Source organism: Chlamydotis macqueenii, chromosome 1 (genome assembly GCF_036417535.1).
Source record: "Chlamydotis macqueenii isolate bChlMac1 chromosome 1, bChlMac1.mat, whole genome shotgun sequence".
Lineage (NCBI taxonomy): Eukaryota > Metazoa > Chordata > Aves > Otidiformes > Otididae > Chlamydotis > Chlamydotis macqueenii.
The window spans coordinates 31,348,728-31,365,090 of NC_141556.1; the positions used below are offsets into that span (position 1 = coordinate 31,348,728).

A 16,363-nucleotide genomic window follows, 5' to 3' on the forward strand; every position below is an offset into this window, starting at 1 on the left:
AGCATTGTAGATGTCAAGTTTGAAAAAGATGAATGTATTTTGACAATATAGATGACTGTGTTTGGAAAACTTCACTTGCTCAGGAACGAGGTTAGCATTTTTCTGTTACTGTTATTTCTTCAAACTGTGCTTCACAGAAAATGGAAGTGAAATCCTACATGTAATTGACAGCTAAGTCAGAAGCAATATGCTACCACTTATCAATCCTATATTCTAACTGCTGAGAAAATATAATTAGAAGTAGATCAAAATACATCCAATTATATTATTGTCTGCTTCTTCGATTTTCATGGCATTTTAATTTTAAAATAAAAAATTTGTAAATGTGCTATTTACTCATTATCAGAGCCATAAATCACTTCCTTAGGATCCCCATGCCACTGCTTACTTACCCAGAAATTTGTCACCAGTGACACTGGAAATTAAGAAATTTGTTTCCATGGACAAGACAAGGAACTTTGTTTTCTTCCACTTACCAACTTCCACTGTTCCTTGGCATTAGATACAAGTCACTTCAGTATTTTTTTTTCCTAAGCACACTGAATTTATTATAAGGCAGCTAGAGTTTCAGAATTTTTTGGTGATCAGTGTTTCAAATGTGTGTAAGTTCAGATGATTTGATGTGGACTCGGTTGCCTTGGATTCAGATACGTACGAGAATGGAACTTGAACCTGGAAGACTTGTAGGTGTTTCCTTTTTCCCTGTTGAATTTTAGCCCCTCACATAGGTTCTTTTTACACAAGAGTGACTTTCTTTTTGAACTATAGATTATCATTCATATAACCTGAAGTGGACAATGCAGCAGACAAACAAAATGAATACATACAAACAAACAAAAAAAAAAGCTTGGTTTAACACAATGATAATGTAGGCAATTTTCCTAACTAACTCTTTTTTTTCTTTTTTCTTGTAACAACAGTTAACAACACACATGAACTAGGTCCCCTGGTAGAGATAAGAATTCCTGCCAATGAGAGCAGCTTGATACTAAAAAATTTAAATTACAGCACACGGTACAAGTTTTACTTTAATGCACAAACTTCAGTTGGATCAGGAAGCCAGATAACTGAGGAAGCAGTAACAATTATGGATGAAGGTAAGATGGGTATGTATGCAGAAAACCCATTGAGTTTAAAAACTACTAGAAATTTTATTTAAAATATCTGTACTACTTCCTTCTATTAAGGAAACAGCCCCTAGTAAAATTTTCTCTAGAGCTTCCTTAACTGCATTATACTCTAATAAAAGATTTTAAATAGTTTCTAAGAAAAGATGTGCAAGATTTTTCTGCTGTAGTGGAAGCCTCAAAAGAGGTGTAAAGCCTGTCTTTTTGATATAAACTTGCAAGATCTAGGAGTTTGGCTTTTCTGGTCTTCAAAGTTTCATGTAACTTTACATTTTAAGTGAAATTATTTCTCTTTTGAAGTATGCAAGAGCTTCTGTGAGGTCTAAACTTTTTTTACGGAACTGGCAGAAACTGTATCTTCAAAAAAGCTGCAAAAATAAATTTGTCATCTGTAGCCCCAAGTAACTGGTGACATTGTATAATATTTAAATACTCTTAAGTATATTGTTCAATCCTGTTACTATTGATTTTTACATTTATAGCCATTCTAGATCTCTGATTTTGGCAGTTCTTTTGTTGAAGATGCTATTTATTTAAATATGAAAGCCTAATAAAATAAGAGTAATTTAAAGGAAAGGGGAAATTTGGGGGGAATGCCTTTTATGATTTTGCACATCTTAATATTAAAAATCTATTTTGATTCCATCTTTTCACGTATTTTTATGCTTTGTAAAATTATAGTTTATGGAAATTGCCATACATGCGTTGGTATGCAATGCGATTTCTCTAATAGTGTATTAAGGTTGCATATGAACTACATTTATTTTAAATCATGAATCTTAACAAGCATGAGCAATAAAATTTTGTAAATGCATGTGTATTAATTTTTGTCTTGTAATAGTCTGTCAGTGTTCAGCATAAGTGGATTGTTTCTGATTTATTTGAATTAATACATTTTATCTAGTCTGCATGCTTTCACGGTTTCTACTGAAATTATATATGTATGTTCCCTTTGGTGTTGTATCTAATTATATAGTGTTCCTATTCTTGTTTTCCTCCATTAAAGCTGGTATTCTCCATCCTGCTGTAGGGGCAGGCAAAGGTAAAATGAAACTGCATGATTTGTTAATGTGTGGATTTTGCAGTGTTGCAAATGGGGAAATTGCAGTGGTAAGGACAGAAAATCTTGGACTACACAATGCTATACAAAGTATTAATCAGGGCTAGAAGAAAACATTTTTGGGTTTTGTTTTTTGGGTTTTTTTGAAAGGAATCCAGAATGCTTATTAATATCTTTCATCTGTTTATTTTGCCACAGACTTCCAGGGGAATTCATTAGCTTTGCTTCAGCAAAGTCTAATTATTTCTGAACATTTAACAAATGTATGTCACTGTCATAAATATTCAGGATCCAGGTGCACTAGTGCTGATTAGCTGGAGTAGAAAAAACAACACTTTTGCAAAGGAGATTTTTTTACTGCTTGGGCCATGTGCCTTTTTTGTTTTAAAAAAGTAGGTGCATTCTCGTTCTCACTGCTGATTAATACTACCCATTTGATCACATTTATTTCATTTGCAAGCCAACTGTGCATACGAGACAGATGACTGACAATACCCTCTGTACACTTCTCGGTTCAAGTATCAGATTGAATATACAGGCAAATGGCTTCCTGCTGTCTTAGGTTCATAGATCTTGTGAGTGAGCACTTGAGGAGATGTTTCAGTGAGGGGAACATATTATCTTCCTTATTCTTTAATTCAGTAATATTTAGTTCTTTACGATGCAGTTCGTCTGTCAAACAAAGTGTTTTTCACATTTTTGCACATAGATTTTAAAAATGTTGATATTTTTACTGTCAGAAGCAAAGATTGTCCTGAGGACTGTTAGGTAGCTGTAAGTTAGAAAAGTGTCTCTACATGTATGTGACTTTAACACTAATGAACACCTGTGCTTCACATTCTTAGACCGTAAACATCCCAAATCAAACTCTGGAGACGAAATACCCAACATTTTTTACAAACTTGGAAGAGACAGCATAAATTGATTTACATTCATTTTCTTTCCACTTGATGATCAAGTGTTTTGAATAATAATAGCTGTAAAAAAGAACTTAATTCACTCATTCTGGTATAAATCAGACTATATATGTTTACGTATGCATGCATTTGTACGTATATGATATATATATATTTATATGTCAATATAAAAAGTATATTCTAATAGAAGTTGCGTTTCTGGAAAATGTATTGAGTTGTGGATTTATTTTAATCACAAGCCTTTCTTCCTGTGTTTTAGTCTAGTTGTAGCTGAGAAGTCAGCATAGATTTGAACAATCAATCTGGCTTGTAGTCCTGGACATTAACAGCAGAAATGTAAATTAAGTTCTCATTATTTATAGCTGACTATAAAAACTCATGCAAGGAAAAATGGATTCTCTGTGTGAAACTGAGGTCTAATTATAGCTGTATCACAGTCTGTAGCTAGCAGAAAGGATCTTATTTGTAAGATCAGCTGGAGCAGCTCACATTTCAGAGCTGTAATCTCAGATTCTCTGAAAACTAAGCAGATGTCTTTGTTTGGTTCCATGCCGTTTATGGTTTCAAAGTTTTCACATATTCCTGTAGCCTCTAGCTCTTACAATTCCAAAGAAAACTTTGGAACTGCAAACAGGATGGAACTAAAGCCATGACATCTGTTAGGACATCTGAGTTGCTGCAGGTCTGAGATGAATGTTCTCAGTGGTTACTTACATTAACATGATTAACTGTTTCGCTACCAATCGGGGACTATGAGGAAGGAAAAGGAGGATTGTATTATCAAGACCAAGTGCCAAATTATTTGGTCTCATAAGTCGGTGGATTTGGAAGATAGAAATACTCAGCCTACTCAAGAAGCCACCATACACAGCAGTGAATTTTTTACTCCTCCATTAAGTTCAGGAGGGCCTATACATATGTACAGTTCTTAGTAATGTGGACCCAAAGCCAAACCACAGAGAAGGTGAAATTTAGATATTCTCAACTTTTTTGTGATCTATCAAAAACATGTCAGTTTTTCATTTTGAAGGGCAGAACTTACCAGACAAATGTAGTTATCCTTTCTCTTTCAATTTGCGCACATTCATCTTGAAAGTTAAGAAGACAACAGATCCCAGACTCAGCCAACCTAAATTGTGCTGACATTTCTGTATGATGTTTTCTGCTGGGTCGCTGGCTCTGAAAACCTTGGCCAGTCAGAAACATTAGACGTAAGGTCCTGGAGGAATTCAAATAATCTAAAACTGTGCAACTTGGGACATATTTCACTTCTCAGAGCAAAACTGTGTGTCAAAGTGCGGAGAGAAATACTGCTACAGTAAATCTAAGGATCTTAGACTTTCTCAATATTTTTATTGTAGTTGTGAAATACATTCCCTGTCTGTTGACACTATGCGTCTTTTGCCATCTTTTTAGACAGGCGTGAGCCTTTCATTGTCTTTTATTACTTTAAAAATAATGAAAGTAACCAGAGTCTGCTGACTACTACACTTGACACTTTTAATAGTTGTCCCATCTGAGTTTGATTATAATGACTGTACTGGTGTTACTTAAAGATATCCAGTATATTCTAGACCAATAAGTAAAGAAACAGGTTTTGAGGTTTTGTTCCATAAGATAAAATAACAATTTTGGATGAAAACATGAAATACGAGGTCAAAGTTAAGGGATTTAGACAAAGGAATCTTTTTTTTTTTTTCTGTAACTTGGACGGAACTTAGGAGCCCTATTCAAATGAGGGCAATATAAAGAGGAAATTATTGTCTCCCTGTAATATAGACACCATCCCAATAAAAAAGTTTTTTTGGATAAACACTGCCATTGCATCATATAGCAGAAATGCAACAGATCTTGGCAAATTACAAGAACTGAGGGTTTTTCTGTTCTCAAAGGGAAGCTTAACAGAGGATATCCATCTCATTCTCTTACAAGCCCACATGAGTAAATCATAAGACACATTATTTTACTAAATGGGCAAGCTATCCTGTTATAGCTGATACTCCTATTTGACTTGCACTGTCTTTTTTCCTTTCTAATACTGCGATGTTATGAATTACTTAAATTTGATCAAATTATGGCACTACAAAGAAAAAATAATTGTTTTTCTTCTTAGCAACCTCCATTCTAAATGTGTCTGAAAACTGCATATATAATAACGTATTATACCCAGTATTAGATAAGCAGTATGCATTGATATTGCCATTTGTGTATTGACATCTAATGACAGGCATGAGGTAACAGAGATGTGAGAAAAATTGGGGAATAAGAACTGATTACATATGAAATATAGTAGCAGCTGGAAAGTGACTCAGGTGATCACTGGAATCAAGCCTTTCCTCCTCTTTTCCATTCGAAGGTTTAAATAACTGGACTGAAGGAAGAGAATACAAATTTGACCAGTGGAAGAAATGAAAGTTGCTAATTAAAATAAGCAGTCATGGGGACTCGTTATTGTGTTTATTGTAAGCCGAACTGTAGGGAGCCATGCCCATGCCATGCCAGTTCCACATTTCACAAGCTTTCCTGTTTCTCTTTTCAGTTTCCTTTTGATTTACTCAATATTTTTATTTGAAAATAAGGTCTTGTAGCCTGCATGTATGCAGACACTGGTAACTGTCACTCCTGAACTGCAATTAAAATAAAGTTGTGAGATCACAGTTACCTAACAATCCACTCCCATCAGTTTTAGAGTGACACTCCTGTCAGCGCCGCTGCACAGCATCATGCATGGTTACAGATCAAGAGAGCACAGTGCTCCACTACTGAAAAAGCTTTGCTCCCCAGGACAAAGCTTTCTGCCCCTACTTTTGACCAAGTGGTGCTTGCACACACCGCGAGCTTCTGCCAGCTGACAATTACACATTTTGCATTTATGAAAAGTGCTGCAAAACATATTGAAGAACTAGGAGTTTAATTATAATTAGAGGTGTACTGACTGAGAAAACCAGAGTCTGGGTAGGTTGGAGACAAGCTTTAAATGTTGTAACTGCTTTGACTCTAGGATTTCATCACCTCAGCATCCATCAGCCATTTTTTATCTTCTGTATGTATTCATGTTGCAAATATGGGAAATCTAACAGACTTAACTAAAATTTTCCAAGCCTGCTGGAAAATTAGATCAAGCAGTAGTGAAAAAGAAAAAGAACTAAAAAAAAAAAGTTTTTGAAAATAAATGTGCTACCAAACAAATTTCTTAGTGCACTGTATTCAATAGGAAAAAAAAAAACAGAACTTAAACCTGACCGAATACTACACATGGATAAATCCATACAAACAGCTATTAGTAAGAATCAGATAAGAGTAGATCTGATAAGTGTAAGCATGAGTCAGTCACTTGAGAGGATTTAGAGACACCAAGAGAATGAAGGTAATTTTCAGAGCCAACTTAATTGTTGTATACAGCCATATGAACAGAAAGACATTTACCAGATACTAGGTCTTTAATTTAGCAGGCAACTCTTTAATCAGAAAAGAAATTGGAAATTGAAGATGATAAAAAACCCCAAAACACAAGATAAGATGGAGGTTTTACAGGGAAGTTGATTAACGAATTTGTGTAGTGGTACAGAAGCTATCTGTCATCTGAAGTCTTTCACACAACATGAGATAATTTCCTTCATCCCCAAGTGCTCAGGCATGAGGAGGGAGAAGTTAGGTGTTATTCTGTGGCATCTTTTTGCAAGAGTTTGGAACAGACTATTGCTAATAGTTTCTTCTGTCTTTAAGACTGGTGACAAATATCAGTCATACAGTCAGGCTGCTTAGACATCTTTTGTGGAAAAGCAAAATCCAGGAATATATGGGTTTGAAAAAATACAATTTAATGCAAAGAAGCAAAGTCATATTTAGAATACAAACCAGTTGTTTTCCTGGCACAGAACAAATGCTTCAATGCTGATTGTAACCAGCACCTGTTCCTATGTGCAAATGAGGAAGGAAGTTTATATATCCTGCCTGCAATCCCAAACTCTGCATCTTTCTAAATTTAGAGCCTGCTATTCTTTCCTCTTGCTACCTTCAAGTGGCACAGAGAAGCAGAATCTAATCCCCTTGCATTACCATAGTGTATATGGTTACATGCTAGATTTTGCATAGACAGCCCCAGCTCTGGTATTTCTTAGGGGTTTTGTGGTTGACTTAGTAACCTAGATGGCTTTTTTTTTTCCAATGTAGTTCTTTCTGTCTGATTTTGTACAGGTGGTTTTAGCCAAGAAATAAATATATTCTTTATTATTTAAGTAATATATTCCTTTTTATTTCTGGTTGCTGAAAGAAATCATATATAAAGTATGTAAGCACAACTTACCTCCAAAGACATCCAATCTGGGTGTAATTAGTTTAATACAGACAGAAGAGTTGAATGACTGCCACTGGAACAGAGTTAAGAAGAAACATTTTATACAAGTATGAGATAAAAAGTCTGATATTGTGAAAACTTGTAATCCTGAGAATACATTTTCAGGAGACTTGATGGAATTTGCATCATTTAGGTTTTTTTTTAAAAACTCTGAAACTATAGTTTTCTAGACATGGTACTCATACTATTTAGTCTGTGTTAGGGGCTTGTATACAGATTTATTTATTTTACTATGCCAAAGCAAGCCGTTTTCTCTTTGACTCTAATTTGGAACTTCTTCCAGTCAACCGTATGGACATCTTTTTTTGAGGAGAAAATAATTTAAGTACACAGATAAAATCTGTGCGGCACCTCTTCCTTTGAGAACAGACTTTTGCCCATTTTATTTTATGGTGTCCGTGAAGCCATTGGAATTCTGCCATTTGTCTTTACTGAGACTAGGGTTTTACCTCTGATGTTTTATAGTCCTTTGGGAAGTATTTTTGATGTTGTTTCCAACAGAAAAGTGATCTTTAGCAAGATAGAAATGTCAGTGGCGAAGTGAATGAGGCACTTTCACTGAAAAAATACTTTTCATGCCTTTGAGTAGCATCCTCTTTGTATCTGCACTATTACACTATTAGGACTGTTAAAATGTATTTTTCATTAATATTAGGCAAAGAAAAATACTGAAATATATGGCCATTTGTAACAAGTATAATTGGAGAACAAAGAATTAAGATGTGAGCAAAGAAGTGGCTAATTACAGGATGCTGAAGAGAGAAGCACTTCTTTTCATAGATGTGGGCGTTATGCATATCTGTGAGAAGTGCTGTTGTCTTAACGAAAATGTCAACAGTAAGACACAGCACCCTAAAATGAACTGCTTCTTGCATTCTAGTGATTTGTGTCCTTCACAAAGAGCATTTTGATACTGACTTTCCAATATCTGATGTGTAATGTTCTGATGTCTACAGGTGCCATGAATCCATAATGTTAATGAAGCTGATTTTAGAAATGTTCTGTGAGAGTAAAGGTGTCAGTACACACATACTTCAGATTGTTTTCAAATATATGTGTATCACTTAGTTGTTTCATATTTTAAATGTAAAACTAACTGAATCCTGCATGAACGTAGAGTGTGCATGTGTTATTCGTTTAACAGGTAAGGTTTATTGTATCATGTAAATGTTACTTTTGATGCAAAGCGATTTTACTCTTTATTTTTTCTTTCCTACTATCTCTGATGATGAAGGATATTCAGAAACCCTTTTTGCAACCTCCCCAGTCATGCACACTGTCCGTCCAACATTCTATAAGGGTATTGTCTTCCTTTTTTATCATTATCAATGCAATAGAGACCAAATCCTGTAAGGGCTTGCAGTTGGGGCATTTCCAGTCCGTTCAGTGACACGTGGCCTAATGGAGATGTGCACCACCTTCGTCACTCCATTCTCTCCTATTGTTTCCTGTTACCCTGACAATGTTCTCACTTTCCAGCTGTCTGTATTTTAATTCTAGATTAATAGAAAAAATGTTTTTCAGAATTTTGATAATTAGGTATTTTTAAGTATTTAGCAGTTTTTCTGATACACAGCATGCTCAGTAGAGTATATAGATTTTACTTCATAATTTTGCAGTTTAGTAATTGCCTAGGATTCAATTACCAAATACACTACTTCAGTCACTAGTTTCCAGTAATGGAAACAATGACGAATGTACCATACTTTCCCTGTATCTTGTCTAAATTAATACAGTTACTTCTTAAAATCAATTTCTTTTAATGTATGAAGTCACAATTTCATATTCTGCTTTGTTTTTCTATTGTGTATTCAGTGCAACCACTTTATCCAAGGATCAGAAATATTACAACAGCTGCTGCTGAGACCTATGCCAATATCAGTTGGGAGTATGAGGGACCAGATCATGCGAACTTTTATGTTGAATATGGTGTAGCAGGCAGTAAGAAGTCATTTCATTAAATTTTACTGAAGTGTTCAGATATATTTTCAGAGATTTTGATAGTAAATGTGGTCCTAAATTTACATAGCATTAATAATAGCTCTTACACATCTAGAATAAATATTTTTTAATTTGATCGGGAAGATGAAATAATATTCATTTTCATAAACATCAATGTGTAGCAGATATTTGATGCTTAGACTATCAGCTTTTGTTCCTTTGTATTGTTTTATAAATTCATTTGAGCGCAAACTTTTAAAAACGTAGTTTGCATGAATTTGTTTATCATGCAGTGATTACATGTGTAAAAATATGATTACTTGCATTAAAATAGGATATAATAATTTTCCTAAATTATGGCCAGTTTGTTATATTAAACCGTAAAATAAGTTATCAACCAACGTACGTTCTTTTATTGGCATAAAACCAGGTTTTAATCTTTGATAATACCAGTAGTAATTAAAACACATTTAGCTAATAATACCAAGATACTTCTATTCAAATACTCTATCCTTCCAAACTTATGACTAAAGATGACCAGTCTGAAAATTGGAATATAAATGCATTTTTCTTGATATTGGTCAAAGAAGAAGCTGAAACTGTACTAGAAAAAGATATCAGTGAATGATCAGGAAATATGATAGGTTCAGATTTCAAAGTAGAACTTCTTGACTAAAGTGAATATTGACTGAAACTAAAGAAGTGTAGTTTAATTAAATGATTAAAATATCTTTTAATGTATTTTATAATCGCAAGTTCAATAAGCCTTTTGAAAAATAATGAAAATAATGTTCTCTAGTACAATGGAACAAATGTTTAAAATAGTTTTATAATTCATGTACAGTGTCTTCTTCAATATATTGCATGCAATATATTATTTGAAGTCATAATTTTATGTTACCTTATTATTTTTTTAGACAGTAGTTATTTTTTTCAGCCAGTCCATAGTTTAGTCAAGTAACTGTTGATAGTATTCTGTCTAGAAACTTTCAGTAATACAGAGAAAATTAAAATTCCAATATGTTGTTTTCCTAAAATTTTTGTAGGCAAAGAAGATTGGAAAAAAGAAATTGTAAATGGTTCTCGAAGCTTCTTTGTGTTAAAGGGTTTAACACCAGGAACAGCATATAAAGTCCGGGTTGGTGCTGAGGGCCTGTCTGGTTTTAGGAGTTCAGAGGATGTGTTTGAGACAGGTCCAGGTGAGGCACACCGTACCAATTCTGTGTCGTAGTCAGAATTGTGGTAGACCGAGTCTTGAAACGTTGAACTCCTTCTAGCTAGGAGATGTTGTAGCTAGCATCTTTGCATGTTGTTTTAGAGCAATATTGAATTATTTTATGAACTCCTAAATACGTCAGCACATTTATTATGTAGATTATGAATGTTTTCATAGTTTCAGTTCACTCTACTTGTCTGTTGTTTACATTAGGGGCAAGGTACTGCTCACACTCTGTCTATGTGCTGTGCACTGATTAGCTACTACACTTATTTCTAATTGATATAATTAGATTACTATATTTGAATAATGTGTACTTTAGTAGAGCCAAGTATATATTTTTAAAGCTAACGATCTTTATATGATCTATTGTAATACAAAAAATCTGAGCTAAAATGTTTGCATAATCAGAAGTGCAGATTCAATTTGATGTCTCATGTAAACTATTTATACCAGTGTTCAAAGATTCCTACTTGTAAATGCTTCCTTTCCTGTTATATACTGGTTTTATATAGATTTTGATGTCACAACTATATCCTGTGAATCAGTAAGACTGTTTAAGATCCTTATGTATTTATTTCAGTTGTATTGCTTCATAAGCAAATCAGTAATGCTTGTTCATTTAACTCAGACAAAGGGCTTTACTGGCAGTTTTTGATGTTACACTGAATATGTCATTGCCGTCACAGCATGTTCTTGGTCAGCTGTTATTATTTGTTGTGTATTTGCTAGCCACTTCTGCTCATTCCAAGCATTTTGGTCAGTGTATAGTTATTTAGCAGTACCCTCACCAACTCCAGAATGTTATGATTTAAGAAAGTAGTTTAAATATGAAAATATGCTTGAACAATGTGTATAATTATCAGACAACAACCTAAATAATGAATATGCTAGTTTGAAAGTGAGCACTTTCTAAAATCATAATTTTTTACTTTGTTTTGTTCCATTTCTGTTCACAGTATATCATGTTGCAGTAAAGCTTTGAAAATATGGTGCTGAATATCAGTGCCAAGCAAATAGATATGGGCTAAATACAGAGGTTATTTGTACCACAGACAGCTAGTGGTGTAAAAGCAGATATGTAAAGTGTTATGCAAATACACATCCGAAGCCTAAAGCTGCAGTAAAACAAGAATCAAGACTAGAGTATAGTTCAAAACAAGATGAATGGAAACCTTCCCAAAAGCATCTTTCTGCACAAAAAGTACTGAGCTAGTAGATAAGAAATCCTATACGTACCCAGTCGCCTTGGCTCATGTCCTTGAGTAATTAAGGAAGAAGGGAATTTAAAGACAATCTATTTTACTTCTTGATAATGGAAAGGTTCAGTGTCCAGCATTAAATTATATACATAGCATATTTGTTACAAAAATGTCTCCTCAGCCTAGATCAAAGCTTTTAAACACTGCAAAAAACCAAAGAAGTGGACAAAGAGGAAAATATTGGAATATGACCTTAATTAGGAATGAAACTGCAATATTTGCTACATGAGGCTTTTGCCACATTTTTTTCTTTGACAAGCGTTCCTATAGAGCATCTTCACAGTGTGCGGGTTTATCTTTTTGAGCATACCAGTACAATGTATTGCATTGACTCCTGCATTACCAGTTCACCAAGAGTAAATGTCTTGCTGCCTGAAGCAGATAATTTACTTAGCATAAGCAGGAAATGTTGTGCCATTTTAAAAGTTGCACTGAGATCTAGAAACCCTTTGCTACTGGATATGCAATAAGTTAAAGAATACAGGAAGCTGCATAAGTAAGTTTTCATCTTTACTCTCTCCCATCTATCTTGCATATTCTTATGCATGACTTGTTTTGCTTGATGCTATTTCTTACTACATTTGAATGTTAAATGTGCTTTTGCATTTTGTCACAGTATGTATTATACAACCTTTAATGCCTTATTATAATAGCATATGTGGAAAACTAAAAATAATTTTAACCTTAATGTGGAAACAAAAATTTATTTTAGTTTGATTTATAATTCAGAGGAAGATTACCTTTGTGATTTTGTTTTTTAAGATGGCCACATATATATTTATATTTATATATGGCATACAAAGTATAAATATATATGTTATATATATATAAAATGTGTGGATATTTTAATGCAAAAATGGTTTAAATTAGTGTGCATATAATAAACAGTCAGTTACTAAAATATTAGAAAGCATAATCTTAAGCAATGGCTGGGAAATCTAATAGTAACTCCACAATAACCAGGCACATTCATTCATTGATCTATTTAAATGAATATCCAGTCATAACTTTGCCCAGTAAGACCAAAAAGAGGCAGCAAAATGAAGAGTTAATTTTTCCCTAGTACTTGTAAAGTGGAATAGACACTGGTCTTCCATATGGAATGGAGGGTAGATACTGTCTCCAGACATCAGAGGTACTTTTGACCATTGAGAGCTGATGCTTCCAGTCTACCTGTCTCAGCCTTTGTCTTAGTTGATAAATAACATGGAGACATGGCCTTGAATTCTGGATTATAACTGAATATTATTACATTTTATCGCTCGTGTAAGGGGAAGAGTTTATGCAGTATCACCTGGAATTGTAGCTAGAAAAGTCAATGCTCCATTGAAAACAGATGAGCCTTCCTGTATAGACATATGTTTTCTAAGGAGAGATGGAAATCTTTATGGGGCTCTGGGACTTTCACATTTCTTTGTGTAAAGCTGTAAATACGTTGTGTCCTTGACTTCAGTGGAGGCAAAGTCTATGGACCTTCCCTAGCGCACGTGGGTGAAACACGTTGTGCCGTGAGAGCTGATGTACACACAGCATCCGAACAAAAAGACTGACTGATGGTCTCAAGTATAATCTAGTCCCAGTGTGAAGTGTCTAAGCAAGCTGAGATCTGAAGTATTATTGATCCTTACTAAAATTCTATGTAATTTACTGGCTGTGAATAATCCAATACCTTATCTCATGAAGCCAGAAAGAACAGCAAATGCTGAACCAAAATGCCCTATGAGTTATGGTCTTCATAGAGTTTCAAAGTCTTGGGTTTTGAGGCTGGAGGAGAAGGTGAAGAATGAACACAATAGATTTGGATGGATGTCCATCATCTTGACTTCGTGTCTTCTGTCTGTAGCACACATCCGTAAGTCCTCTCACCCTTCCCACTTACTCCCAACAGCAAATCCTGAGGCCACTTGCCTGTAGTATGTTTCCAAACAGGAGAGTAGAAAATAAGCTTCACCAGGAAAATCCTCCTACAGTGTTGGAGACCGGTACAAGGGATCCCGCCCCAAGGCCACACAGATAATTCCTGTCCTTATTAGTGACAGTAATTTTTCCTGTGCAGTTTGCTTATCATTTACATTACATTCCAGCTAGAGTCAGCATTTTAAGAAACAGTGCCAAGGAAAGGCTTCCCAGTTTCATTAAATCCTTACTAGTGCCAAATCATGGCAATCTTGATAAATTGTAGGATGAGGTACACGTTTGAGGAGAGGAAGAAAACATGATGCTTAATAAGGCTTTAAAGGATGCTTCATTGTTGATTTTTAGTTGAAATTGAAATTGAATGTTAGGGTCTTGAATGGCCCATATGTTTCCCCATTTTAGACTAATGGGAGTGCGTTAGCTAATGAGTATTGGCTTTTTATTCATTTTGAGAATGCAATCAACATGTTTCTGTGAATTATAATTTGCAATTTCATTTCAGTAGTTTAATTAATGTAAAATGGTTGAAAACAGTTTTGAGGTTTGTAAAAAGCAATGTAGTATGTGCACAGGTTTTGCAAAGTAATTGCCAAGCTTAAATGTTGGCAGAATTCTCCTATACTCTAAGTTCTATGCACATGTACTTGGAAACATTTAAAATAATGAAAATATTCACAAAATACATTATAACTTTTTTTTCTTAATACTGATTTTCACGGTGAATGTTATTCCTGAATTAACGAACAATGTATACTGGCTATTATTTATTTGAGTTAGCACAGCATTTGAATAAAACATCTCATTTTTCTTCTTTTATTCTCTAGCAATGGCAAGTCGGCAGGTAGACATTGCTACTCAAGGATGGTTCATTGGTCTTATGTGTGCTGTTGCTCTTCTGATCCTGATTTTGCTGATTGTTTGCTTCATAAGGAGGAATAAGGGTGGCAAATACCCAGGTATGATATGTAACAATGAGAGTAAAAATAATCTACTGGTAATCCATTAAGATAAATCTCAGGTTTACTGGAGAATTTACATTTGCTGCTGGTTTACATTTACATGGTGTATATGGTAAATCAGTCTTATCATTTGGTAGGCTTCTCAGGAGCAGTCTGCCTATTGGTAGAAAACCTCAATGCATTTAAGCATAAGAAAAGCATCTCCTTCATTCCTGGAGGGTCATATTATACATTACCACTCTAGAGAGGTTTGAGCTTTTTTTGTGATACTTGTTCCTTCTGTCCCACTTTCTGACATCTAAGGCAGATGGGTTTAACCCACTGAAATGAGCAGAGTTAGAATTTAATTGGAAAGAAAGTGTGGAAACATATACTAGATCATAGCCACTGTGTTACTTAAATGTACTGGGAATGCATTTTACAGGACAAATCCTTTCATATATTATTTTATTTCAAATATGTTAACCTCCTCCTCAGAATCTGTGTCATCTTCAGCCTCTGCATTTTGGCAGACAAATTTGAAGCTACCATCCTTCAGTTAGACTGTTTTTTCTTCTGTAAGTTTTTCTTCATAAGAGTTTTTCTTTTTTTTTTTTTAATTAGACCTAGGAATGGCCAAGTATATTTTATCATTTGTAATTAAATTTGGAACTATGCAACATACATCTTCTATCAAAACTCTGATTCCTCTGAGTTATATTACATATAACTACTACATATAACATATAATTACTGCCCATTGTACTCGAACACTGCCCATTGTACTCGAAGAGCAGGTTTGGAATCATCTGAGGAACCTGAAGGTGCACAAGTCCATGGGTCCTGATGAGATCCATCCGCGGGTGCTGAGGGAACTGGCGGATGAAGTTGCCAAGCCACTGGCTATCGTATTTGAGAAGTCGTGGCGGTCTGGTGAGGTCCCCGATGACTGGAAGAGAGGGAACATAACCCCAATTTTTAAAAAGGGGAATAAGGAAGACCCAGGTAACTACAGGCCGATCAGCCTCACCTCTGTGCCTGGCAAGGTCATGGAGCAGATTCTCCTGGAAACCATGCTAAGGCACATGGAGAGCAAGGAGGTGGTTGGTGACAGCCAACATGGCTTCACCAAGGGCAGATCGTGCCTGACCAATTTGGTGGCCTTCTATGACGGGGTGACGGCATCGGTGGACAAGGGACGAGCAACTGACATCATCTACCTGGACTTGTGCAAAGCTTTTGACACTGTCCCGCACGACATCCTTATCTCTAAACTAGAGAGACATGGGTTTGATGGACGGACCACTCGGTGGATAAGGAGTTGGCTGGATGGCCGCACTCAGAGAGTGGTGGTCAACGGCTCAATGTCCATGTGGAGACCGGTCACGAGTGGCGTCCCTCAGGGGTCCGAGCTGAGCCCGGCCCTGTTCAACATCTTTGTTGGCGACATGGACAGTGGGATAGAGTGCACCCTCAGCAAGTTCGCCGACGACACCAAGTTGTGTGGTGCCGTCGACTTTCTGGAAGGGAGGGATGCCATCCAGAGGGACCTTGACAGGCTGGAGAGGTGGGCCCGTGCCAACCTCATGAAGTTCAACCAGGCCAAGTGCAAGGTCCTGCACCTGGGT

The 16,363-nt window shown here is 35.5% G+C and overlaps 1 protein-coding gene across 34 annotated transcripts in view; it reads left to right on the top strand.

Moving 5' to 3' along the window:
• Nucleotides 1-16,363, top strand: part of NRCAM (neuronal cell adhesion molecule) — a 157,651-nt gene that overhangs the window by 125,939 nt on the left and 15,349 nt on the right. For 8 of the 34 annotated variants that reach the window (XM_086747988.1, XM_086747995.1, XM_086748049.1 and 5 more), the window contains 2 exons: nt 921-1,097; nt 14,622-14,753. In XM_086747988.1, the coding sequence (XP_086604114.1) occupies nt 921-1,097; nt 14,622-14,753 (309 nt within the window). Of the gene's footprint in view, nt 1-920; nt 1,107-2,133; nt 2,170-8,695; nt 8,762-9,276; nt 9,403-10,448; nt 10,602-14,621; nt 14,754-16,363 lie in introns of all 34 variants that reach the window. The other 26 variants (XM_086747872.1, XM_086747899.1, XM_086747880.1 and 23 more) reach the window with 7 other exon arrangements.